We start from the raw sequence: 25,080 nt of genomic DNA, 5'->3' as shown, positions 1-25,080 counted from the left end.
ATAATTTCATTGAATATTGAAATAGGATTATAGGACCACCATCCACAGTCAAAAATATTAACTTCCCCAAACACATCATAGTTTTATATTTAATATGCAACTCATAGAGCAAATTAATTTAACAAAAATGTTGTGTGTTTAATGTGTTTCATTAAACTCATTTCATTTTCAAACTACCTTCATTTGTTGTCAACAAAGTATATACAGTCAAGCTTCCAACATTATATTCAGTAACCTTCAGAGCTCTTAACCGGTATAAGTACACTACCAGCAGAGGAGGGAGGTCTTAATGATCCCTTTATGTAGATTGTAGAGGGTCAGCTTCAAATCTGACAGTTGCTATCCTGCTTGTAGGCATCTTTAGGAACACAGATGTTGTTATGGAGACGGGGAGCGACATAAGTGTACTGTGTGTATGTATAAACAAGCCTCATCTTATTATATCTCCCTTCCCATCCCAGTTCCACCCATTCTGATTATTCTCTTTCCAATTGAGCAGAATCCCTATTTTTGTCAGTGGAGCTGTGGGCAGGGTCCTTAGGGGAGGGCTTGACTTCTGTCCCACACTCTGCCTGATTAAAAAGGCATGCTGTCTTTGGATGACCTCTCGTGGTGTCTCCTGCCAGGGCCTCCAGGAATGATGGAGCTGCTCTCTTATAGAGCTGCTCTCTTATAGAGCTGCTCTCTTATAGAGCTGCTCTCTGCTCTCTTATAGAGCTGCTCTCTGCTCTCTTATAGAGCTGCTCTCTTATAGAGCTGCTCTCTTATAGAGCTGCTCTCTTATAGAGCTGCTCTCTTATAGAGCTGCTCTCTAGTGCAGTCCCTCAGGGGACAACACTAGGCACTTTAAACTTCTTTTATATCAAGTTAAAACACAAGTTATGTCATATATCTACATGATGTGCATCGTTATTGTTATTGCTCTATGTGTGCTGGTGTGCTATGCTTCCGGTGAAGGAGTCACTGCAGCATCCTCAGTATCTCTCCTGGTGATCTTCACGTAGATACCGTTCTTGGGTCCAAGAGTGGTGAAGGACTTCAGTTCCAGAGGAACCTGTAACAAATGACATGTAAACAGATTAAGCTCAAAAATCTAAAGCATGGGAAAGAGATAAAAAAAAAAGACATTTTATTTTCTATTTGTGGAAGTTAAACACTAAATACTGGGTTGCCTCCATGCAAATGGACTTTTGAATAACATCATTAAAACAACGCTCTCAGCTGTCAGTCACTTCCTTTTAGCCAATCGTTAAAGAGGTGTGACACAGGAAGGACATGCCCACCTTGGTGTCAGAGCACGCCACAATGTTGAATCGCCTGAAGACATGGACAAGCGACATTTTAATCTCCAACTGGGCCAATCGCATTCCCACACAGCTCCGTGGTCCCGCCCCAAACGGCAGGTAGACAAACGGGTGTCGGTTAGCCTTGGCCTCTGGGGTGAACCTGCGGGAGGGAAAACAGGGTGTTCAGTCTGGAACGCAGTGAGTACTACGGTACTGGACATGTCGAATGTAGCTTTTAAAAAGAACACATTGAATCCATGTTCTCCGGTCATTTGCCAGAGCCTATCTCTCATCCTTTGGTCTTGGTAGGATTGAACTGGCTCGTAGAAACAGACGCCCCTCCCCACACACTCACCTCTCCGGGATGAACTTTTCAGGTTCGGGCCAGTGTTCGGGGTCGTAGTGGAGGAACCCAGCTGGGATCTCCAGGGTTGCTCCTTTGGGGAGGAACTGTCCATTGACCACGCAGTCCTGGTCCACATCTCGAGCAAACCTGTGGATAAATGTGGAGGGATGGAGTCAAGAGAGGTGGAGAGGTGTAGACCCAGTGCAGTGGGTTACTGGGGGCCTTGGGGGAGAGTGCCAACCTGAATCCTGGAGGGTAGAGACGCAGGGCTTCACAGATCACCATGTCCAAATACTTCAGTTCCTGGACGTTGACGTAGCCTGGCGCGTCCTGCAACACCAAACAAAACGCTCTCTTACTGACCCGCTTCTCCAAGCTTCGGTTCACAAGGACACACGTCATGGTTACAGGTCAAGAGGTCGCAGGGTCAAGTCCCTTTTGCACTACGCGTCGCTCTGAGAAAAAACGCCTGCCAAACGAATCCCTTCATAGAAATATGAGAAGCAGTTCATCCAGTTTGTCAGCAGGGGGCAGCAGAACACCATGTTGATCCGTCTACGGTTGGCGTGAAGTGATTTGCACGGGTTGTGCTGGCCAGCCAGCCAGCTTTATGTTAGGAGATTAGTTTAAGGTGCTTGTTTGGGATGTCTGTGAGCCAATGGACTCCGGCCCTGCGCCCACGTCTATTGCCCTACAGTAGTTGCCACCAAAGCATCCTATTGGTTGGCCCTGCTGTCACTTCTCATTGGAAGAGACAGTCCCAGGGGGGGTGTCATATCACCCTCGTTCTTATCTTCCAGCTGCGTTGCCGTGGAGACTGTTCCTCATTGTTATTGATGGTGATAGAGGGTGTTGTGTGCTCAAACAGGAGGTGGCTTAGGGGGACTGTTAACGTTCAAACACAATGAGGTTCAGCTTGCATTGTCCTCTAACAGCACGAGTCTGTACCTGAGGAAGGGAGAAGGAAAGAGACGGAGAGAGAGGGGGAGAGGGAGGGGGGAGAGGGAGAGAGGGAGGGGGGAGAGAGGGAGAAGGGAGACAGAGAGGGGGAGAGAGTGAGGGGGGAGAGGGAAAGGGAGGAAGGAGAGAGAGGAGAGAGGGAGGGGGGAGAGAGAGGGGGAGAGAGAGAGGGGGAGAGAGTGAGGGGGGAGAGGGAAAGGGAGGAAGGAGAGAGAGGAGAGAGGGAGGGGGGAGAGAGAGGGGGAGAGAGAGAGGGGGGAGAGGGAGGAGGGAGAGAGAGAAGGGGGAGAGAGTGAGGGGAGAGAGGGAAAGGGAAGAAGGAGAGAGAGGGAGGCAGACGGAGAGGGAAGGAGGGAGAAAAGTAGAGAGGGAATCTCTTCTGTCTTCCAAAAAAGTAAACACAATCGAAACTGACTCTTCATTTCATAGACTGATCAAATGTAACAGAACTTAATGTAAAGGGCCTCACTTAGTTTGAAGAAAGCTTTTAAAACAACAAGTTACTACCAGCTTCTCCTAAGAAGTTTAACAATCCAGGACATGGATTTGTGCCTTTTCATGCACGAAACACCAAACTATGAATATCAATCGTAAAACATAACCCTGAATGTAGCTCTGCATTTATCTTCCTGTATCACATGGAGCAATTATTCAACAGTTTATTGGTTTTGCTAAATGTTTCAGTGTTGGGAGGGAATGCATTTTGTTGGAGATCCCAACAGGCAGGCTAATGAGGCAGGGGGCCTCCAGAGGGCAGTAGAGACACACTGGCTCATGACTGGCACATGCTAGCCCGTGTTAGCATGTCTAGCTATCTATATAATTACGTTTAACGTTCTACAGATCCACAGTTCTTTCATGGGACTAGGGAACCATCATGGGGGAGGTCTGTTCACAGACCCAGTCTGCCTGCAGGGTTCTGGCTGAGACAGACACTACCAACTCCCACACTGGGACAGTCACTACCAACTCCCACACTGGGACAGACACTACCAACTCCCACACTGGGACAGACACTACCAACTCCCACACTGGGACAGACACTACCAACTCCCACACTGAGACAGACACTACCAACTCCCACACTGAGACAGACACTACCAACTCCCATACTGGGACAGACACTACCAACTCCCACACTGGGACAGACACTACCAACTCCCATACTGGGACAGACACTACCAACTCCCATACTGGGACAGACACTACCAACTCCCATACTGGGACAGACACTACCAACTCCCACACTGGGACAGTCACTACCAACTCCCACACTGGGACAGACACTACCAACTCCCACACTGGGACAGGTGGACAGGGAAACAAAGGAAACGTCCTCATCAACTACAGCCACATTGATATTCAGTATAACAGGACAGCCTTGAGTGGGGTATTGCTTCCAACAACAGTTCTACAAGTGTCCTATTGCTTCTAACCACAGTTCTCAAGAGTGCCATGTCTGAGTTAACAGTGCTAAGCGACACCAATTTATGATTTATTTGTTTATTTAGTCATTTATTTAGTTTCGCCAGCAGTGTGTGGTTCACAACTGTAATTGGAACTGGACTGTTGCCAAGCAACACAAACATTTTCCTGCTGCATACAAGCGACTAGGTTCTTTGTGTAGTACACATTACCACAGGCCAGCTGCTTTGTATAATTTCCATTTATGTTCCTCCTGATGAAAATTCATAATTAAACCTTTATGATATTTGTGGAAATATGTTCACCCTTGCAGTACATAGTTTCTCACAATCTAAGATAGAAAACATGTTTAATGTAAGCAGAGTGATACATGTATATTTTAAAAGTCCCAGAGCTGTCATACTAATATGAGCACTCATGGAATGCCTCTCATCCAATCAAATTACTTTGGCGGAACTAACCATGTGTATACTGTGAGGAGAGAGATACTGTACTGATGATGGAGACAAAGTGATAGAGAGAGAGAGAGCGATGGGGAGACAAAGTGAGAGTGCAATGGAGAGAGAGATAATGTACTGTAGATAGAGAGATGGTGCACTGTAGATGGAGAGAGAGAGATGGTGCACTGTAGATGGAGAGAGAGAGATAGATCTTTAGCTGACTTTCCCACCCCGGCATCCAGATGTGTGCTGAGCATGCTGCCAGCTGCTCTATAAACAGCTTTATCACCCAGGTATCTCTGCTATGGATCCAATCAAGTCAGCTTGTCAAGCCCACGTAAATCAAGCTCGAGTCGTGTCAGTACTGGCACACACACACGCACACACACCCACAGGACTGACACGTGCAGCTCAGTGCACACAGTGCAGCTCATCATAGCCCTGTCCTGGTTCTATAACTCTGGGTACCGCATGCTGTGAGGCCTCTCAATGGGGGCTCTATTCACACAAGGTCCATCATAGACAGCTTCGTTTAGAGGTGCTGTTCAGAAGGGCAGAGTGTTCTGGATGAGAAGGAGGAGAAAGAGATGGAGGGAGAGAGAGAGACGGGGAGACAGAGAGGGAGACAAAGAGAGAGAGAGGGAGACAGAGACAGAGAGGGAGAGAGACAGAGATGGAGACAGAGAGAGAGACAGAGACAGAGAGAGAGTGAGAGAGGGACACAGACAGGGAGACAGAGACAACATACGAGTGTGTCAGACTGAGGAGATAACCAGCCTGGAGAGAGCAGTCCGACATGTTTCTGCAGGGCCACACGCGCTGACGTGGATTTTCTTCATCACAGATAAATCATCCAGCACAGAATCTTTGTGGAGACTTCCTCCTCGTGTGCAAAGGGGAGGGGGTCGTGGTTGACTGCCAGCGAGCACTTTTAGAGCGGATCGGCTCAGTGCTCTGGAGATGAAAGAGAGTTGGACTCCAGACACCCAGATCTCCACCCCCTGCCTTTGATCCTGTCTGTCTGTTGTCTGGTCTGCCTGCCCACATGCCTGCCTGCTTGTCTGCCTGGCTGTCTGTCTGTCTGTCTGTCTGTCTGTCTGTCTGTCTGCCTGCCCACATGCCTGCCCGCCTGCCCGCCTGCCCGCCCGCCCGCCCGCCCGCCCGCCTGCCCGCCTGCCCGCCCGCCCGCCCGCCCGCCCGCCTGCCCGCCTGCCCGCCTGCCCGCCTGCCCGCCTGCCTGCCTGCCTGCCTGCCTGCTTGCTTGCTTGCCTGCTTGCCTGTCTGTCTGTCTGTCTGTCTGTCTGCATGGCCAGGATATTATCATTCAGGACAGTAGAGAGTGGATTTAAGGAGGCTATGTTGACGTCTCTATTAAAGCCGTCTTAAGGTACAGGGTGTGTGTGCGTGAGCGTGCATGTAGGGAGTGGCTAACGTGCAGAGCCAGAGCCCCATTCGCCTGTCCCTCTGAGCCAACAGCAGCTGACACAAGACACAGGATGAGATTAGGATGCAGCAACAGCAGCCCCTCTCCCCCTCGGCCTGCCTCTGGATCAGGCTGACACACACACACACACCCACACACACACACACACACACACACACACACACACACACACACACACAGGCAGGAATTGGGTGCAGTGAACTCCGAGGCATTCTCCCTGTCCTGCCTCTCCGCAGCTGAGACTGTTCACACCCGACCATGAACTCATCGAAAAAACTCCCTTTCTTCTCCCATCCCTCCCTTCTGCTTCATCTCTCTCCGGATGACCCATCCCTCCCTTGTCGTTCATCTCTCTCCAGATGACCCATCTCAGCATCCTTCTCGATTACATGTCACTCGCCCCACATCCCCCCTCCCTCTCTCTCTGGCTCACGTCTCGACAAGCCTTGTCTGCAGGGCAGCGCAGCCACAATAGGCACATTGCACATGACACCTAGCTAGAATCATGTCCCACTCCAGCACAGTCCCACTCCAGCACTAGAGTTCTATGGTGTTACAGAGGTCGTTATGTATCCCATGATAACAGAGGACACACACACGTAATAAATATCATTTCCCGTCCTTGCGTGAGCTGTGGGACCCTGTAAGCCGTGGAGCCAGAGAGCCACTTACGTGTCTGGTGTAGAAGTCATCCACCTCTCTCTGCAGCCTGTGCTGGCAGTCGGGGTGGATGGCCAGCAGGTAGCAGACAAACGCCAGCGTGTTGCTGCTGGTCTCGTACCCGGCCAGCAGGAAGATGAATGCCTGGCCCACAATCTCATCCTCCGTCATCAGCCTCCTCTGGCCCTGGGGCCTTCTGGGAGGCTCCTGGCCGCCCTCCCGGTGTGTGTGCGGCTGTTCGTCTGCGTGGTTCACCACGTCAAAGTGTTCCAGGGACACACAGTCCCTGCTGCTCCGCGAGTCCAGCATCAGCTGCAGGAAGTCTCGCCGGCGCTAAACACACACGGACACACACACACGGACATGGACACACACACATACACAGGGACTCACACACATACACAGGGACACACACACACAGACACACACACACGGAGGCATACGAACACACACATGCACACAATTAGGGGTTTCCCAATACTCATCCTGTATTCCTGTCCTCATTCCACTCTCTATTTTCTAGATGGTTCCCTGCCCGTCTGCAGCAGGGCTGTGGGGATGTGCTCAGAGGGCAGCAGGGCTGTGGGGATGTGCTCAGAGGGCAGCAGGGCTGTGGGGATGTGCTCAGAGGGCAGCAGGGCTGTGGGGATGTGCTCAGAGGGCAGCAGGGCTGTGGGGATGTGCTCAGAGGGCAGCAGGGCTGTGGGGATGTGTTCAGAGGACAGCAGGGCTGTGCAGCAGGCCGTCTTACCTGCTCAGGTGGAATCTCATCTCTCTGTCTGATGATCTTCTGGATGCAGCTGATGAAGAAGCTGTTCATGTCATCCCTCCTCTTGTTGGGGATGAGGTTGGCCAGGGGGGCAATGAGGAACGGGAAGGCAACTAAACCGAAAGAGGATTGAGACAGCTTTAGCCCAGTCACTTTCTGCTGTGCTACTGGGAGAAGAACTTGCTAGATGTTCACTGGCCAGGGTGTGCTGGTATTTGATTGTTAACATTGCACAGAACATTGACATGAGTGAACAGAAAGATACAGAGAGTTCTGGAAAGATCGACTCACTGAACACGAACATGATGGGTCTGAAGAAGGAAAAGGAGAAGAACTTCTGGGCGTGGTGGACAAAGGGGTCTTCTGGGTCGTTCTGGGAGTCCACCTGGGTACCGAAGGCTACACTGGCAATCACGTCCATGGTGAAACAGCCAAAACACCTGCAGTAGCAGCATCGTCAGCACAACAACCACTTACTAACTCATTACTAGTTCTAGAACTATCTACAAACTAGTACTAGCACAATCTACTGGATTTAAATACTTACTCGTACCATGTAAATCTACTGGATATAACACATTACCAGTACTACTTACTATACAGTTAGTAGTTAGGGTGGAATACGTAAAGTAATGTAATTAAGATGTAGTTCAAATGGGGTTAGGAGTCAGTATGTATTTTGTTTGTTAGCGGTTAGTAACAGAATCAGAATATGATTAATCACCAAAGTAGTTTTCACATCAAGGAATTTCCTGTGGTGGGCAATGCGTCCTGTATAAGATGTGTAACGTGAGTCACCTGTGGATGTCGAAGCTCTCCCCTGACTCTGCATGGACTTCCAGGTTCCTCAGCAGGGACTGTGTGGCCGTGTTGATGAGAGGAACCATCTGAGGGAGGGAGACATGTTTATCTCATCTAGCACTGTGTAAAACACTCAACGCACACTAATGCTTCTTCAGCTATCTCTAGTCTTTTAATACACTCTTTTTAAACATGCCTCAAAGCACACAGTCTGGGATTTAGAGACATCCAACCTTAACATGAGCAGATCTAAACATTAACCACAGCCCCACACAGTGTCTGTTAAACCTGGACCTCAGATACATTTTTAGCTCCTATAAGAAAAAGATATCTGGGTGTGTGGATATGGCTCATTTTTAACCAATGTTTAAACTGGTGTAAGTAAAAGGACATGGCAGAGTCATCCAAACACACTTTCTCTTCTGCCACTCTCAACTCCTACCCAATGAGGGTGAGGGGGAGGGGGAAGGGAGGGAGGGAGGCAGAGAGTGAGGGGAGGGAGGGAGGGTGAGAGTAAGGGCAAGGATGAGGGTGAGGAGAGGGAGGGAGAGTGTGGGAGGGAGGGAGGGAGGGAGGGGGAACTGAATCAATTAAAAGCCAGTTAGAGCCAGCGGCATTAGAGATGTCGTTACCTAGTTGCCAAGGGAACAGCAGCCAGATGATGATGGATCAAACCAAAACTCATTAATTCATTTATTCATTAAGCTTGGCGAGCACTGTAACAGTGGAGGAAGGGAAGGATATCTACACAGACTACTGGAGAAAGTAAGGAAAAAAGACAGATTTACTGTCAAGAAAGAGAGAGGGGGGGGGGGGAGAGAGAGAGAGGGGGGGGGGAAGAGAGAGAGACAGAAAGAGAGAGAGACAAAAAGAGAGACAGAAAGAGAGAGAGAGGGGGGGGAGAAAGAGAGAGAGACAGAAAGAGAGAGAGAGAGGGGGGGGAGAAAGAGAGAGAGACAGAAAGAGGACAGGCCTTGTATCTGTAGACTCTGTTCCCTGTTCCGTCTTCCTTCACTGGAGCTGTGATCAGGGGGAATTCAACATTAGCACTGGCCATTGATCTCCTCCACACACACACACACACACACACACACACACACACACCGGCCTGAGAGAACACTAGGAAGGATAGAACAGGTCAGGGAGGTTTCTACCCAGCTGCCAGGGGAGTGCGGCAGAGCGGTGTGGAAGAGAGGGAGGACAGGAGAGGAGGAGAGGGGGAGAGGAGGAGAGAGGGGAGGGGGGAGGAGGACAGAGGGGAGGGGGAGAGGAGGACAGAGGGGAGGGGGAGAGGAGGAGAGAGGGGAGGGGGAGAGGAGGACAGAGGGGAGGGGGAGAGGAGGAGAGAGGGGAGGGGGAGAGGAGGACAGAGGGGAGGGGGAGAGGAGGACAGAGGGGAGGGGGAGAGGAGGACAGAGGGGAGGGGGAGAGGAGGAAAGCAGGACTGAGGGGAGGGGGAGGGTGGAGGGGTAGAACAAGGTTTACACACCTCCCTGCCAATCTCATCTCACCATCTCCTCTTTGTCTTGACACGCTAGACCGCCCAGCAATCAATAAGTGCTGGATCAGATGAGAGATGAGATCCTTACACTAGGGTAGCGACCAGACACCAGACACAGCAGGGGCTAGGGTTGCTGTAGAGATACTGTAGAGCTGAGGCTGGGGCTGGTCAGGGTGGAGGCTGAGAGTGAGGCTGGGGCTGGTCAGGGTTGAGGCTGAGAGTGAGGCAGGGGCTGGTCAGGGTGGAGGCTAAGAGTGAGGCTGGGGCTGGTCAGGGTTGAAGCTGAGAGTTAGGCTGGGGATGGTCAGCCTGGAGGCTGAGAGCGAGGCTGGGGCTGGTTAGGGTGGAGGCAGAGAGCGAGGCTGGGGATGAAGAAGCAGGAGCCAGCTGATTGGATATGACAGGTGCAGTGTCGTCCTCCTCTGCAGAGCAGGGTGACTCTAATGGAAATCTATCCAGCATGACTACACCATGCTGCAGGCAGGCAGGCAGGCAGGCAGGCAGGCAGGCAGGCAGGCAGGCAGGCAGGCAGGCAGGCAGGCAGGCAGGCAGGGGGCACTGGTCAGCCAGACCACAGCTCAGCCAACAGCACACACATACAGACACACTCTCTCTCCATCTCTGTCTTTTATTTTTGTTTGTGCGCCTGTCTCTGTCTCTGTCTGTCTGTCTCTCTCTGTCTCTCTCTTTGTCTCTCTCTATCTCTCTGTCTCTCTATCTCTCTGTCTCTCTATCTCTCTGTCTCTCTATCTCTCTGTCTCTCTCTCTCTCTCTCTCTCTCTCTCTGTCTCTCTCTCTGTCTCTCTATCTCTCTGTCTCTGTCTGTGTTTCTTCTCTCTCCCTCTTCATCAGCAAACCAAGAGTAAGGGGTTGTCACCCTCCGCTTGTGCTCAGCAGCAGTCGTGAGTGGCCTGCTCATATCCAGTCAGTATCCAGTCAGTCCAGAGCCAGCTGTGTCAGGGTCTGTTTGGTGAAGGCTTCTCGTAACAGCCTTTATGTGACCATAAACCCTGCATCGCACAACCACACATCCAGATCTATTGATACCTGACTCAGTCTCCCATGCTAAGTCCTGGAGCACTCGTGTGTTTGTCTGTGTGTTCTGAACCGGGGGGGTTTGTGTGTGTATGTGGGTGTGTGAGAGAATGTGTGAGAGAGAGAGTGTGGTGCAGGGGTACGTGTGTGTGTGTGTGCGCTGCAACCAGAGTGTGACATCACACAGTGTCCTGTGATTAGCGAGCCTCCTCTCTCCTCATTAATAAACCGGACGGAGAGTTAAAGATGAATGAAGATAACACACCCTATGCTCACAACACACACACACTCACACCCCTGATTCACACACACCATCCAGGATCAGAACACTCAAGCACGCACACACACACACACAATCCAGCCTTACCGCACCAGACAAACATGTTTACTGGTCTCACACCAACACTAAGAGCCATAAGCAGTGATTAGCTCACACCAACACTAAGAGCCATAAGCAGTGATTAGCTCACACCAACACTAAGAGCCATAAGCAGTGATTAGCTCACACCAACACTAAGAGCCATAAGCAGTGATTAGCTCACACCAACACTAAGAGCCATAAGCAGTGATTAGCTCACACCAACACTAAGAGCCATAAGCAGTGATTAGCTCACAACAACACTAAGAGCCATAAGCAGTGATTAGCTCACACCAACACTAAGAGCCATAAGCAGTGATTAGCTCACACCAACACTAAGAGCCATAAGCAGTGATTAGCTCACACCAACACTAAGAGCCATAAGCAGTGATTAGCTCACACCAACACTAAGAGCCATAAGCAGTGATTAGCTCACACCAACACTAAGAGCCATAAGCAGTGATTAGCTCACACCAACACTAAGAGCCATAAGCAGTGATTAGCTCACACCAACACTAAGAGCCATAAGCAGTGATTAGCTCACACCAACACTAAGAGCCATAAGCAGTGATTAGCTCACACCAACACTAAGAGCCATAAGCAGTGATTAGCTCACACCAACACTAAGAGCCATAAGCAGTGATTAGCTCACAACAACACTAAGAGCCATAAGCAGTGATTAGCTCACACCAACACTAAGAGCCATAAGCAGTGATTAGCTCACACCAACACTAAGAGCCATAAGCAGTGATTAGCTCACACCAACACTAAGAGCCATAAGCAGTGATTAGCTCACACCAACACTAAGAGCCATAAGCAGTGATTAGCTCACAACAACACTAAGAGCCATAAGCAGTGATTAGCTCACAACAACACTAAGAGCCATAAGCAGTGATTAGCTCACACCAACACTAAGAGCCATAAGCAGTGATTAGCTCACACCAACACTAAGAGCCATAAGCAGTGATTAGCTCACAACAACACTAAGAGCCATAAGCAGTGATTAGCTCACACCAACACTAAGAGCCATAAGCAGTGATTAGCTCACACCAACACTAAGAGCCATAAGCAGTGATTAGCTCACACCAACACTAAGAGCCATAAGCAGTGATTAGCTCACACCAACACTAAGAGCCATAAGCAGTGATTAGCTCACACCAACACTAAGAGCCATAAGCAGTGATTAGCTCACACCAACACTAAGAGCCATAAGCAGTGATTAGCTCACACCAACACTAAGAGCCATAAGCAGTGATTAGCTCACACCAACACTAAGAGCCATAAGCAGTGATTAGCTCACACCAACACTAAGAGCCATAAGCAGTGATTAGCTCACACCAACACTAAGAGCCATAAGCAGTGATTAGCTCACACCAACACTAAGAGCCATAAGCAGTGATTAGCTCACACCAACACTAAGAGCCATAAGCAGTGATTAGCTCACACCAACACTAAGAGCCATAAGCAGTGATTAGCTCACACCAACACTAAGAGCCATAAGCAGTGATTAGCTCACACCAACACTAAGAGCCATAAGCAGTGATTAGCTCACACCAACACTAAGAGCCATAAGCAGTGATTAGCTCACACCAACACTAAGAGCCATAAGCAGTGATTAGCTCACACCAACACTAAGAGCCATAAGCAGTGATTAGCTCACAACAACACTAAGAGCCATAAGCAGTGATTAGCTCACACCAACACTAAGAGCCATAAGCAGTGATTAGCTCACACCAACACTAAGAGCCATAAGCAGTGATTAGCTCACACCAACACTAAGAGCCATAAGCAGTGATTAGCTCACACCAACAACTTCTCATTTAGTTCAGTTCCCACGCTGGGTCTTTCCCCTGCTATTTTAACTGTCTGATTCACAGCCTTATATTTCCACTAAGGCCTTCTCTCAACCCAGGGCAAACAAAAGGTCTGCATGTACACACACACACACACACACTCATCGGTTACTATGCATGATATAAGAACTGGAGGAAAGCTGGATCAAATCACCTCTGTAGAGGGGGGGGGGGGGGTTGTGTGTGTTTTTGAGTGTGTGTGTGTTCTTGAGTGTGTGTATATGTTTGACCTCATGGTAAAATGCTGGTGGTGTCTGTAGTTGCCAAGGAGACCTCTCAGCATAGCCCTAATCACCATGAAGCATCCAACATCTTAATAATCCCCTCTTTCTGAATCACAGCCATGATCATTACACCAGGAGGGTGTGCGTTTATTTGCAGGTGTGTGTGTGTGAGCATGTGTGTGTGAGCAGGTGTCTGTTTGTGTGTGTGAGCAGGACAGGTGTGTGTGTGTGTGAGCAGGTGTGTGTGTGTGTGTGTGTGTGTGTGTGTGAGCAGGACAGGTGTGTGTGAGCTCCTCCCTCACCTCTCTCATCTTGGCAGAGCTGAAGGAGGGGGTGAGGACACTGCGGACTCTCTTCCAGTGTTCGTTCTTCAGCATCAGCAGACAGTCGCTCATGGGCTTGGTGGCAGAGCGGATGGTCTGGACACACACACACACACACACACACAGGGTTGGGTACCAAACTTGTTACAAATGGTATTGGTACTACCAAATACCCGTTCACATCAAATCAAAGCGTGCCAGATGTTGGTGCCTGTGAATACATCTTGGTGAGAGTAGATAGAGAGAGCCTACGAGAGCAGATGTGAAGGCTAGCCAACCCTGCACACACACACACACGATGAGATCACGGTATTGGTGGCAGCGCTGAGAGTAGAGGGAGAGAGGGGGGGTGTCTGTTTGCACAAACCCTTCTGACGTGTCGTTAAACATTCCCAGAGTCTTGATTTGACCTGACATCCTCCATCCCCCTCCCAGACACACACAAGCCCCCACAGCCAGCGTGGAGGACATTGATGAAAGCAGCTGACCCCTGACCCCTGCTCTGATACATGTGTCAGACCATCATTAAATATCACCTCACTGCCCTGGACAGACATGGCTTGCTCTGCTCTCCCTCTCTCCCTCCTTTTACTGTCTCTCTCCCTCCCTCCTTTTTCTCTCTCTCTCTCTCTCTCTCTCTCTCTCTCTCTCTCTCTCTCTCCCTTTTCTTCTGCTCCGCCTTTCCCCCTCCCTTCCCCCTCTCCTCTCCTCTCCTCCCCCTCTCCGGTCCTTCTCTCTCCATCCTCAACCCACCAGCCTCCTGTAAAGCAGAAGAGCAGAATAATCCCTTTCTCAACTCCTGGGATTGAAACCCAGAGGCTGCCTTCAAGGTAGAGTGACAACGGTGACAATCCTCTGCCAGCTGGAATGTTGTCGCCATGGATTCATTGAGGAGCAGGTGACCCTGGCCTGGTCAGGTGACCCTTGCCTGGTCAGGTGACCCTGGCCTGGTCAGGTGATTCTGGCCTGGTCAGCAGGTGGTGGAGTCAGAGTCCTGTCTGAGGGTCCAACTAAAAACAAGCCTGTTTTCTCCGTTTTATTCGTCCTAATCTGTTGTTCTGTATTTTCTCTCTGTCATGTTTCCCGTGTTTTCCATGTTTTTGTACAGTGTTACCGTTGTAAAGCGTCCTTGAGCTTGGGAAAACATATTACTATTATTATTATTATTAACTCCTCCTGAGCCAATCCAAGGTTATCTTCATCCCGTACCCTGCTGTTCCTGAGGAGGTCTTGAACGTACACACACCTTTATGTTCTCTTTCCCAAATAATCTCCACAGACCAAATCTGACGTCAATGCACAGAAACTCTGTAAAATGTTCACGATGACACAATCATAAATCAAGGGCTTTCAATCAATAGCGTTTTGTTGACATGGAGACTATGTGTGAGTGAGTGAGTGAGTGAGTGAGTGAGTGGGTGAGTGAGTGAGTGAGTGGGTGAGTGGGTGAGTGAGTGAGTGAGTGAGTGAGTGAGTGGGTGAGTGGGTGAGTGAGTGAGTGAGTGGGTGAGTGAGTGAGTGAGTGAGTGAGTGAGTGAAAGGGAGTACTTACCATTCTGTTGGGGAAGCTGGTGAACTGCTTCACCATGATCTCTCTCAGCATGTCAGGGTCTGCAACAACCACCACTGCCCTCCTACCTAGGTAGTACCTGAGACACACACACACGTGCAGTAGGGTTGGAATGAATAAATAACAGGATAACAGTCGATTAAAACAAGCTGTCCGAAGCCCAGCAGTAGTACTCTAACATGCTTTTAGTTCACACACACACACTAACACACATAAACACAAACACACTACCATGTTTTCTAACAATAGCAGACCAACAGCCTTGTCAACCTGCCACTGTCTCCAATCCCCCAGGTTAGAGGATTCCCTCCCTCTCTCTGGAGCTGTCTCCATAACTGCCTCTTTTAATGAGGATCAATTTCAGACAGAGAGGAGAAAAGAGAAATGTGTGTGGTTAATTGGACAGTTTTATTAAGCAGTGATAATTGGATAGGAAATCTTCCAGGCAAAGATGACAATAAGAAAAAAAGATTTAGAGCCTGTGTTTTACATGGGAGCTCAGACCTGTGTCTGCCTGTCTGTCTGCCTGTCTGTCTGCTTGTCTGCCTGCCTGCCCATTTGTCTCTCTGTCTGTCTGCCTGTCTGTCTGTCTGCACATATGTACACCACTGTGCTCATCCTGCAGCCATATTCCCCCAACATGGTACACACACCCACAAACACACATGCACAGACACACACACATGTGCACATTAACACACACACACCATTTGACCAACCAGTGGATGTGATGTTCATTCTATAAACAGTGTAAAGTTATACTGCAGTTTAGCATGAACTATGTTCTGCAGCCAGTCAGCTTTCAAACAGATCATCCTAATTATTGTACAGACATGGGATGTGTTCATGATCGATTTTACTGAGAGAAAGAGAGATACTGACGTTGATTCCAAGAACAGACAGAAGTTCACTAAAAGAACCATGAACTTTTTCTCTCGTTTCTCTTCTACTTCCTGACTCTGTCTGTATGTCTGTCCAGACCATAACAACTCTCTCTCTCTCCCCCCCCCCCCCCCCCCCTCCCTCTCCTCTTTTGAGAGCTGCTGGAGTCCTCCAGTGAGGTCTAGTAATGTGTTCTGGCAGATATCCCTGCATTCTGACTTAGTCTGCTTTTCCGGTCTTGGCACAAAATCCAAGCCATGGCAAACCCAATTTTCCTCGCTCTACTCCTCACCCCCCTCTTTCAACCTCTTTCCTCTTCTTTCCCTCTCTGTCCTTCCATTTCCCCCTCAGCGCATGGACGCCTGCTCTCTTTGAAGTGTTCTTAAGAGAGAGAGAGTGGAGAGAGAGATCAGTCTTCCTTTTATAAGCTGCCTCATATATCATACCACAGCTAACCTGGTAGAACATCATTTTGTGTGTCTGTGTATGTGCCTGCCTGCCTGCCTATTTGCCAGCCAGCCTGCCTGCCTGCCTGTCTATCTGCCTGCCTGTCTATCTGCCTCCCTGCCTGCCTGCCTGCCTGCCTGCCTGCCTGCCTGCCTGCATGCCTGCCAGTCTGTCTGTCTGTCTGTCTGTCTGTCTGCCAGCCTGTCTGTCTATCTGCCTGCCTGTCTGTCTGTCTGCCAGCCTGTCTGTCTGTCTGTCTGTCTATCTGCCTGCCTGTCTAGTATCTTCCCATCATCAGGTACAGTACACAGATGGCCTAACCCAGCACACAGCTCATCTGCATGCACACCGTGACACGACCAGGACACCCAACCTGAGAGCGCACACAGCTGGGGGTCACTTACCCACACACCCTGCCGTACTGCTTCACCAGCTCCGTGTGGCAGCCGAAGAACCCCTGAAAAACAAGCAGAAGACACGTGAGGGCCCTGCCTCCTCCTCCAATCAAACTTGTGTCTGACAGACATGTGATCGATTGCTACCGTCCAATGTCCCTGGTACAGAGAGCAGCTCTGGGGACACCGCCTGTCACAAACTGACAGCTCCATTGACGTGGCTCCCGTGTCGGGCGGTATAAAGCCTATTTGCATCGGCAAGAGGTGAGTGTGTGTGTATGTGTGCTCACTATATTTGACAGCTAAATAAAGGAGCTATCGTAACTTCACGATCCATTTTGATCCATGACTGTTAGAAGAAGGTATTATGGGAAAGTGCATATTTTCAATCAATTGAACCTCCTCTCATCCATTTACCAGGAAGTAAATATTTAATATCCTGTCCAGGCTGCCCCCCCATCTCCACACACTTCCTAATCCAAAACTGCCCAGCTTCCCTCCTGCTCCATCGACAGGGCGTATTGATCCACTCCAACAGCTGCAGCTCAAGACCTGAGCTTCATTCATCACTGCAACCACACTGGCCCCTCGAAGGAGTTGAACCTGTGACCTTGTGATCTGCAGTCGAATGTTCTACCTGTGAGACAAATCCACCCGCTGCTGAAACTCCACAAAGCAGCACTAGTTTGAACACAAGAGCAGATCTTATGAAGCTGCTGTATTCTCTGCTCAGGCAAGGCAGGGACAAGGAACAGAAGCTGTTGCAATATACAGTAGGTCTAACATCCGCCAGTCTGCCAGCCAGCCAGCCAGCAGCGAGCCAGATCCAGTCTGCCAACTAAGCCAGCCATCAAGCCAGGAAGCCCAAATCTAATAACTGCTGCTCTCATCACAATGAGATCTGAGCTGAATACATCACAGCTGACCTCCACCACTGGACCGGGATTCACACACACGCACACACACACACACACACACACACACTACACATACACCTGTCACACGCACGCACACTCACATCAGACCACACCACACACTAACAGTTTAAGTGTCTTCTGAAGCCTGCCACCAGGTGTCAGTGGAGAGCCCAGCTGTAGCACCAGGGCTGGAGAAGGCAGCGCTGTGCCTCCCTGAGCCCTCTGAAAGGTCATGCTGGGGGTGCAGAACACAGGGCAGCACTGGGTATATGCAGCCTGGATAGATTTAGGTCGCATTAAGGCTCTTTAATCACCTTAGTTTATTGGAAGAAGCCTGGCTTCTGTCTTTCTTTTAGGCTATTGCAGGTTGGTTGGTTGGTTGGTTGGTTGGTTGAATATGGTAGCTAGCAGCTTTGGCTAGCTGGCTGGCCTGCTGGCTGGCTGATTGTAGGGCTGAATAGCTTGCTGGCTGAATAGCTGTTGTTGGCTCACAAAGAGGGGTTTGTCTGCTAAGGTGCTCAGAGCGCACTCAGGGTCGTTGATATGCAAGACGACAGGCTGGACCACAATCCGCCTGCTTGGTCTGAATCAAGCAGCAGCGCCTTGGTCTCCTTCCTCCTGCCATCAGCATTCCTGGAGGCTGTGCCCCTCCGAAGGGGCCCCCAGGGCCCCCCAGGGCCCCATCCAGCACCCCCCTCACAGCCCTGCACAAGGCAAGCCCAGAGACGCGTCTTCTGGAACACGCTCTCCTTTCCCTGACTTGCATCTCTGTGACGGTGTGTCTTCCCCCCAGGCCTCCAAAGCTCTGCTCGTAGACTTTGCTGCGTTCTACAGACATGTCTCTTCTCAGGAACACTGCGCTGTGTTTTTGAAGTTGGTCTTACCGGAGTTCCTGAGAGAGGTGGCAGACACTGCAAGTGTGTGTGAGTAAGCAGCCATCAGACAAACTCCCCTGTTCACCAACCACCCTCTGATAACCACACACACACACACACACACACACAAGTACACACACACACAAGCATACAACCACACGCACACAAACATACACACCCAAGTGAACAATGCATGCGCACACACACGTACACACACACACACACACACACGCACACACGGTGATGTCTTCTGGTGCAGCTTGATCTTGGCATCACAGGCAGGGCGGAGGGCGGACCGTGTCATTAACCCTGCAGGGGTCTGTCTCCCTGCTCCTGGAGGGACTGGAGCTGTGTGTCTCGCTGTGTCGTGTTGGGCTGCAGGGGGGGCTGTTTTACTGCTGCAAAACACCCGCGCACACACCCACATGCACCAACTCACACACACATACTGAACACACACACACATCCACACCCAGATACACCAAAGCACACACACACACACACACACACGAGCCGGGGAAGGCGGGGAGCCTGTCCCAGCCTCAGACACAGTGTCAGTATGCAAGGCAGGGCAGCATGCATACTGAAACACACAATGCCGCTCAGTCCGCAGGGCTTGAAGATGAGGGAGAGCTATCCCCTATCTTTCTATACCTCTCCTCAAATCTTACGTTCCTATTTTTATTTAAAGATTTATCTTTGTTCAAAGCATATGGATTGCTCTTCATATAGTTCTAGTGAGATGGGTGAAGGCTAAGGTGATCTGGCGGAATAGGTCGATGAGAACTGAAGGCTGAGAAATAAAGACCAAATTAAATTGAACCCCCGCCCACCGTGCCCCACTCCTCCTTTTACATATTCATCATAAAAAAGTAATGCAATTATCAATAAGGCTAATCTGTTTGACGATCACATGGTATCAAAAGTCATTACTGGTGAGTTGTCTTTAATGAACAAATCTAATGAAGTGCAGCTAGCTTAGGGGTGGGTGTGTGTGGTGGGTGTGTCGTGTGTCTGTGTGCCAGTACGTGTGTGTTCAACATGGATAAGCCTCTTCAAGGACAAAGAACGAAGGTGGGTGTTCCTGCAGAGACAATGCAGCTCCACTCCAGCGGTACAGTTCACAGGAAGCCTCGACACAGAGTGAACATGAGGACACCCAGGCCTGGGACACGCACCCTGGGACACCCACCCTGGGACATCCACCCTGGGACACGCACCCTGGGACACGCACCCTGGGACACCCACCCTGGGACACGCACCCTGGGACACCCACCCACCCTAGGACACGCACCCTGGGACACCCACCCTGGGACATCCACCCTGGGACACCCACCCTGGGACACCCACCCTGGGACACCCACCCTGGGACACGCACCCTGGGACACCCACCCTGGGACACCCACCCACCCTAGGACACGCACCCTGGGACACGCACCCTGGGACACGCACCCTGGGACCCTGGGCTGTGGACTCAGCATGCAGGCTTCCTACCTGGCGAAACAGAAACATGTTCCCAAAGAACGGCGACGGCTTGGGATGTCCAATTCCACAGCGAGACAGAACAGAGTAGGGGTAGACCGAGTACCTGGAGAGAGAGGGAGAGGAAAGGGAGAGAGAGGGGGAAGGAGAGAGGGGGAGGAGAGGGAGAGGAGAGGAGAGGGAGGGAGAGAGAGGGAGGGAGAGGGGGAGGAGAGGGAGGGAGGGAGGGAGGGAGGGAGGGAGGGAGGGAGGGAGGGAGGGAGGGAGGGAGGGAGGGAGGGAGGGAGGGAGGGAGGGAGGGAGAGGAGAGGAGAGGGAAGGAGAGAGAGAGAGAGAGAGAGAGAGAGAGAGAGAGAGAGAGAGAGAGAGACAGAGAGAGAGAGAGAGAGAGAGAGAGAGAGAGAGAGAGAGGAGAGGGAGGGAGAGAGAGAGAGAGAGGAGAGGGAGGGGGAGGAGAGGGAACGGGACAGAGAGGTAGGGAGAGGTGGATAAGAGCGAAAGAGAAGACGGGGGAGAGAGAGGGTGAAAGAGAACAGGAGAGAGGGAAATAAAGGCGAGTGGAAGAAAGAAAGTGGGGAAGAGAGTAAACATATCGTGGTGAGTAATGATTAAAAAGGCAGTTGGGTGTAGGTAAGGCTACACTGACGCTATGGTGAGATTACTGTGTCTAATCAGAGTGATACACTGCCTAAGCAGGTCCTCACACAAGCACACAACATCATGACACCAGGAGGATTTATTCACTGGGTGAATGTGAAAACTCCCAGAGACTCCCCAACCCATGCATTATTCATCCGCTATTCTGCTGACGCGTCACTCCTGGGTTAGGGCAGGATACTGGGGCGGAATGCAGAGGGGCATTGTGGGATACGACGGGACGCGATTCGGTCACACTGTTGTGCTGTTGTGGCCTTGCTGGTCCTCCGAGAACAGCTGGGACTGAGTGAGTGAGTGTGTGTGTGTGGTGTGTAGAGCAAGTGTGTGTGTGGTGTGTAGAGCAAGTGTGTGTGTGGTGTGTAGAGCAAGTGTGTGTGTGGTGTGTAGAGCAAGTGTGTGTGTGGTGTGTAGAGCAAGCGTGTGTGTGGTGTGTAGAGCAAGTGTGTGTGTGGTGTGTGTACGCGGTGTTTAGAGACAGTGTGTGTGCGCGTGTGTTTGTGTGCATCCCAAGCCTGGCAGGGAGTGAGGGCCGTTCTCGAAGCTGTCCACCCAGCACACCTCAATCAGCCCGCTCTAGACAAGAGCGCAGAATGACACTTCCTGTTCCCTCTCGACCTCTTGTGATGTCTGATGAAAACTGACAAACTGCACGAGCAAGCAAAAATACATCAATCTAGCCCTCTAGTAATCCAGCCTTTTAACTATCAGGCCCACCAGACAGACCCCTGACAGCAAGCTGAGCTCCGTTTGACCATCCAGCCCTGGTCTGCCTGGAGGAGAACTATGACCATATCTCTAATGAGGTCTGAGGCTCAGAGGAGAACACCAGGAGAGTCTTGAATGGTGACTCACCCGACGCCACACGCACCTAATCAGGAGTGAGTCTGTGACCGACTGCCAGAGAGATGCTCTTCACACACAGCAGTGCATCACCATGACTCACCCCACCGCTTTAGCCCTCCACTTACACGACCCTGTGTGTCTGTCCTCACACACAGTGCTAAATATATGAAGCAGATTACGTGCTGGGCTTTAGAATTACAGGTGACAGACTGCCCTATCGGATCGGGTTTTAATAGGTGTGAATTGATGATTCTCCAGAGTGTATGAGTCTGGAAGCTCGCTCCTGAAGGTACGAGAGAGGAGGAGGTTTCAGAAGGACAGAAGCTCCACTCTCTGAGCCTGCATCGTTACGTCACTAACACAGAAAATACGATGAACAGACCTACCAGACAGGTAGACAGACAGGTAGACAGACAGGTAGACAGACAGACACACAGACAGATATATACACAGATAGACAGGGGCAAAGAATGAGTGAGGAAAATAGAGAATGATCAAAAGTGATACAGATAGAAAATATATTATAGGAGAGAAAGAGAGAGAGACAGAGAAAGAGAGAGAGACAGAGAAAGAGAGAGAGACAGAGAAAGAGAGAGAGACAGAGAAAGAGAGAGAGACAGAGAAAGAGAGAGAGACAGAGAAAGAGAGAGAGACAGAGAAAGTGTGAAAAGGATTTGTCCCCCTCCTTTCATGAACCTGGAGGAAGGCAGGCAAAGTGGCTCTCGGGTGTGTGTGTGTGTGTGTGTGTCAGAGGGGTGGGCAGTAATTGAGTGCTGTAGTCTCTCACCACAGGGATGCAGCAGCAGATGAAGGGGGCCTGATGGTGTGAGACACACACCTGTCTGGCGGGTGGAGGGGGGGGGGGGGGTGAAGATGGTGTAGAGTCAGTGGAGAAGGGCTGGAGGTTGGTGTAGTCAGTGTAGAAGGGCTGGAGGTTGGTGTAGTCAGTGGAGAAGGGCTGGAGGTTGGTGTAGTCAGTGTAGAAGGGCTGGAGGTTGGTGTAGTCAGTGTAGAAGGGCTGGAGGTTGGTGTAGTCAGTGTAGAAGGGCTGGAGGTTGGTGTAGTCAGTGGAGAAGGGCTGGAGGTTGGTGTAGTCAGTGTAGAAGGGCTGGAGGTTGGTGTAGTCAGTGGAGAAGGGCTGGAGGTTGGTGTAGTCAGTGGAGAAGGGCTGGAGAAGTGGAGACCGGAGAGGTGGAGGTTCTTCATTAACAAGGGGTTATTTTCATTAGACAGGCATGTGCAGACTAGGATGTGTGTGTGTGCGAGGGATGGAGTGTGTGTGTGTGAGGGAGTGTCTGAGTGGGGGAGAGAGTGTGTGTGTGTGTGATGGAGTGTGTGTGTGTGTGCTCGTCATGTGTGCTCATAGCTGGACATGTCTGGAATTCTTCTCTGACACCATCTGATTACGCGCCCCATCATTCCGAGGTGGCCATTGTGCTGTTCAGAAGAGCAATGAGGCGCATCAATAACTGGCCCTGCATTCCCCACGCATGAATATCAACCCCGATGAAACAATAACTTGGCATACAGGCTGGAGGGAGAGGGTGGACACACACAGACGTGACACACACACACACACCAACCACTGTTCAATAATTGTCTGTCTTCTTGTTTCTATTATTCCTGTTTCAGTCTGTTTGCCTGCCTGCCTGCCTGCCTGCCTGCCTGCCTGCCTGCCTGCCTGCCTGCCTGCCTGCCTGCCTTGTGCCTGTCTGTCTGTCTCTGAGTGTCAGGGAGTAGGCGCGGCCTCGCTCCAGTGCTTCTCCACAAACAAGACCCCGCTAAATGAACCACAGAGGAAGTCAGTGGGGAGCCAAAGGAGTGTGCTTTCACTTGGTAACAAAGGATGACAAAGCAGCACAGGTGGCGTGGAGAGGAAGAGAAGAAGAGAGACTGTAGAGAGATAGAGGGGGAGGAGAGAGAGACAGACAGACACAGAGCGAGACAGACAGACAGACAGACAGACAGACAGACAGACAGAGAGAGAGAGATAGTGTGTCCCCTGTCTGTGAGGAGTAGGGGGTGAAGGGGGAGACAGGCTCCATGCGATGTGTGACCACCGTCATTCTTCCAGCTGTCACATCCATTTCAAAACACACACAGCAGCTCATGCAATATACATGCCAGTAAACACTGTATGCTGTACACACACACACACACACACAGTATACTACACACATATACACAAAGGGACACCCAGGTTAGAAGGCTACAGCCCTGAGGCTGGGACAGGTACTGAGCCTGGACAGCAGAAAGACAGGTACTGAGCCTGGATAGCAGAGAGACAGGTACTGAGCCTGGATAGCAGAGAGACAGGTACTGAGCCTGGATAGCAGAGAGACAGTTACTGAGCCTGGATAGCAGAGAGACAGGTACTGAGCCTGGATAGCAGAGAGACAGGTACTGAGCCTTGATAGCAGAGAGACAGTTACTGAGCCTGGATAGCAGAGAGACAGGTATTGAGCCTGGATAGCAGAAAGACAGGTACTGAGCCTGGATAGCAGAGAGACAGTTACTGAGCCTGGATAGCAGAGAGACAGTTACTGAGCCTGGATAGCAGAGAGACAGGTATTGAGCCTGGTTAATGTGTACAGGGAGGGCTCTGGCCATGGGAACAGCCTCTTCAGCCTCCTACAGCAACTTCAGCCTCAACAGCCTGCCCCTCAGCCTCCACACCCTTCACAGCCCCCACAGCCTCTACCAGGAGGGAAGATAGACCAGGACAACAGAGTGAGGCAAGGTGACATCGCAGACAACCTCGTTCACCCCCCCCCCCCACATTGCCCACCCACTTACCCCCCCCCCCCCCACCTACCCCCCCCACACACACACACACACACACACACACCCACCCACCCTGCCCCCCCAGGCTGTTGGGAACCCTGAGGACCTCATCAAAGGGATCTGAGGTGGGCTGACCCTCCCCCTGTTGCTAGGCTACTGTGAGGCAAGCCAGGCCAGAGAGTACATGTCATGACCAGAGCCAGAGAGAGAGAGAGAGAGGGGGGGAGAGAGACACTGCTCATAGCAGAGCCAGAGAGAGAGAGGGGGGAGAGAGACACTGCTCATAGCAGAGCCAGAGAGAGAGGGGGGAGAGAGACACTGCTCATAGCAGAGCCAGAGAGAGAGAGGGGGGAGAGAGACACTGCTCATAGCAGAGCCAGAGAGAGAGGGGGGAGAGAGACACTGCTCATAGCAGAGCCAGAGAGAGAGGGGGGAGAGAGACACTGCTCATAGCAGAGCCAGAGAGAGAGGGGGGGGGAGAGAGACACTGCTCATAGCAGAGCCAGAGAGAGAGAGGGGGGAGAGAGACACTGCTCATAGCACACAGTCCATCAGCCTTCTATGTTATCTGCCTTCAGCTCTCTAACTGACAATACGCACACCCAGGCTTCTGTCAGGGACTTCAAGGATGTACTTTTCCGTTATATCTCTCTGATATCCGAGTGCATGACCATTATATCCTGACGTTATTAATAGCCAAAGGGCTATTGCCGTGGAGACGGCTGGTTGTCAGGGCTGCGTGTGTGAGCTGATGTGATTAGCAGGTGTGATGGATGAGCTGTCTAAAAGCCTGCAATTAACCA

The 25,080-nt window shown here is 50.9% G+C and overlaps 1 protein-coding gene across 2 annotated transcripts in view; it reads right to left on the bottom strand.

Moving 5' to 3' along the window:
• Window positions 1-75: 75 nt before the first annotated feature.
• The window catches only part of tbxas1 (thromboxane A synthase 1 (platelet)), a 32,168-nt gene continuing 7,163 nt past the window's right edge, over window positions 76-25,080 (bottom strand). Inside the window, exons 3-15 of one of the 2 annotated variants that reach the window (XM_084671606.1) lie at window positions 22,281-22,661; window positions 20,006-20,099; window positions 16,729-16,781; window positions 14,978-15,074; window positions 13,405-13,521; window positions 8,129-8,217; window positions 7,622-7,770; window positions 7,313-7,443; window positions 6,574-6,894; window positions 1,874-1,962; window positions 1,642-1,779; window positions 1,284-1,446; window positions 76-1,054 (exon numbers count right to left, since the gene is read on the bottom strand). In XM_084671606.1, coding sequence (XP_084527732.1) covers window positions 941-1,054; window positions 1,284-1,446; window positions 1,642-1,779; window positions 1,874-1,962; window positions 6,574-6,894; window positions 7,313-7,443; window positions 7,622-7,770; window positions 8,129-8,217; window positions 13,405-13,521; window positions 14,978-15,074; window positions 16,729-16,781; window positions 20,006-20,099; window positions 22,281-22,661 — 1,936 coding nt within the window. In that variant the 3' untranslated portion in view covers window positions 76-940. The remainder of the gene's footprint in view (window positions 1,055-1,283; window positions 1,447-1,641; window positions 1,780-1,873; window positions 1,963-6,573; window positions 6,895-7,312; window positions 7,444-7,621; window positions 7,771-8,128; window positions 8,218-13,404; window positions 13,522-14,977; window positions 15,075-16,728; window positions 16,782-20,005; window positions 20,100-22,280; window positions 22,662-25,080) is intronic. The other variant, XM_084671607.1, reaches the window with a different exon arrangement.

The sequence above is a fragment of the Hypomesus nipponensis genome, chromosome 14 (assembly GCF_054491055.1).
Source record: "Hypomesus nipponensis isolate SF chromosome 14, ASM5449105v1, whole genome shotgun sequence".
NCBI lineage: Eukaryota > Metazoa > Chordata > Actinopteri > Osmeriformes > Osmeridae > Hypomesus > Hypomesus nipponensis.
Note: the sequence above shows the minus strand (reverse complement) of the source record. Positions and strands in the feature narration are given on the sequence as shown.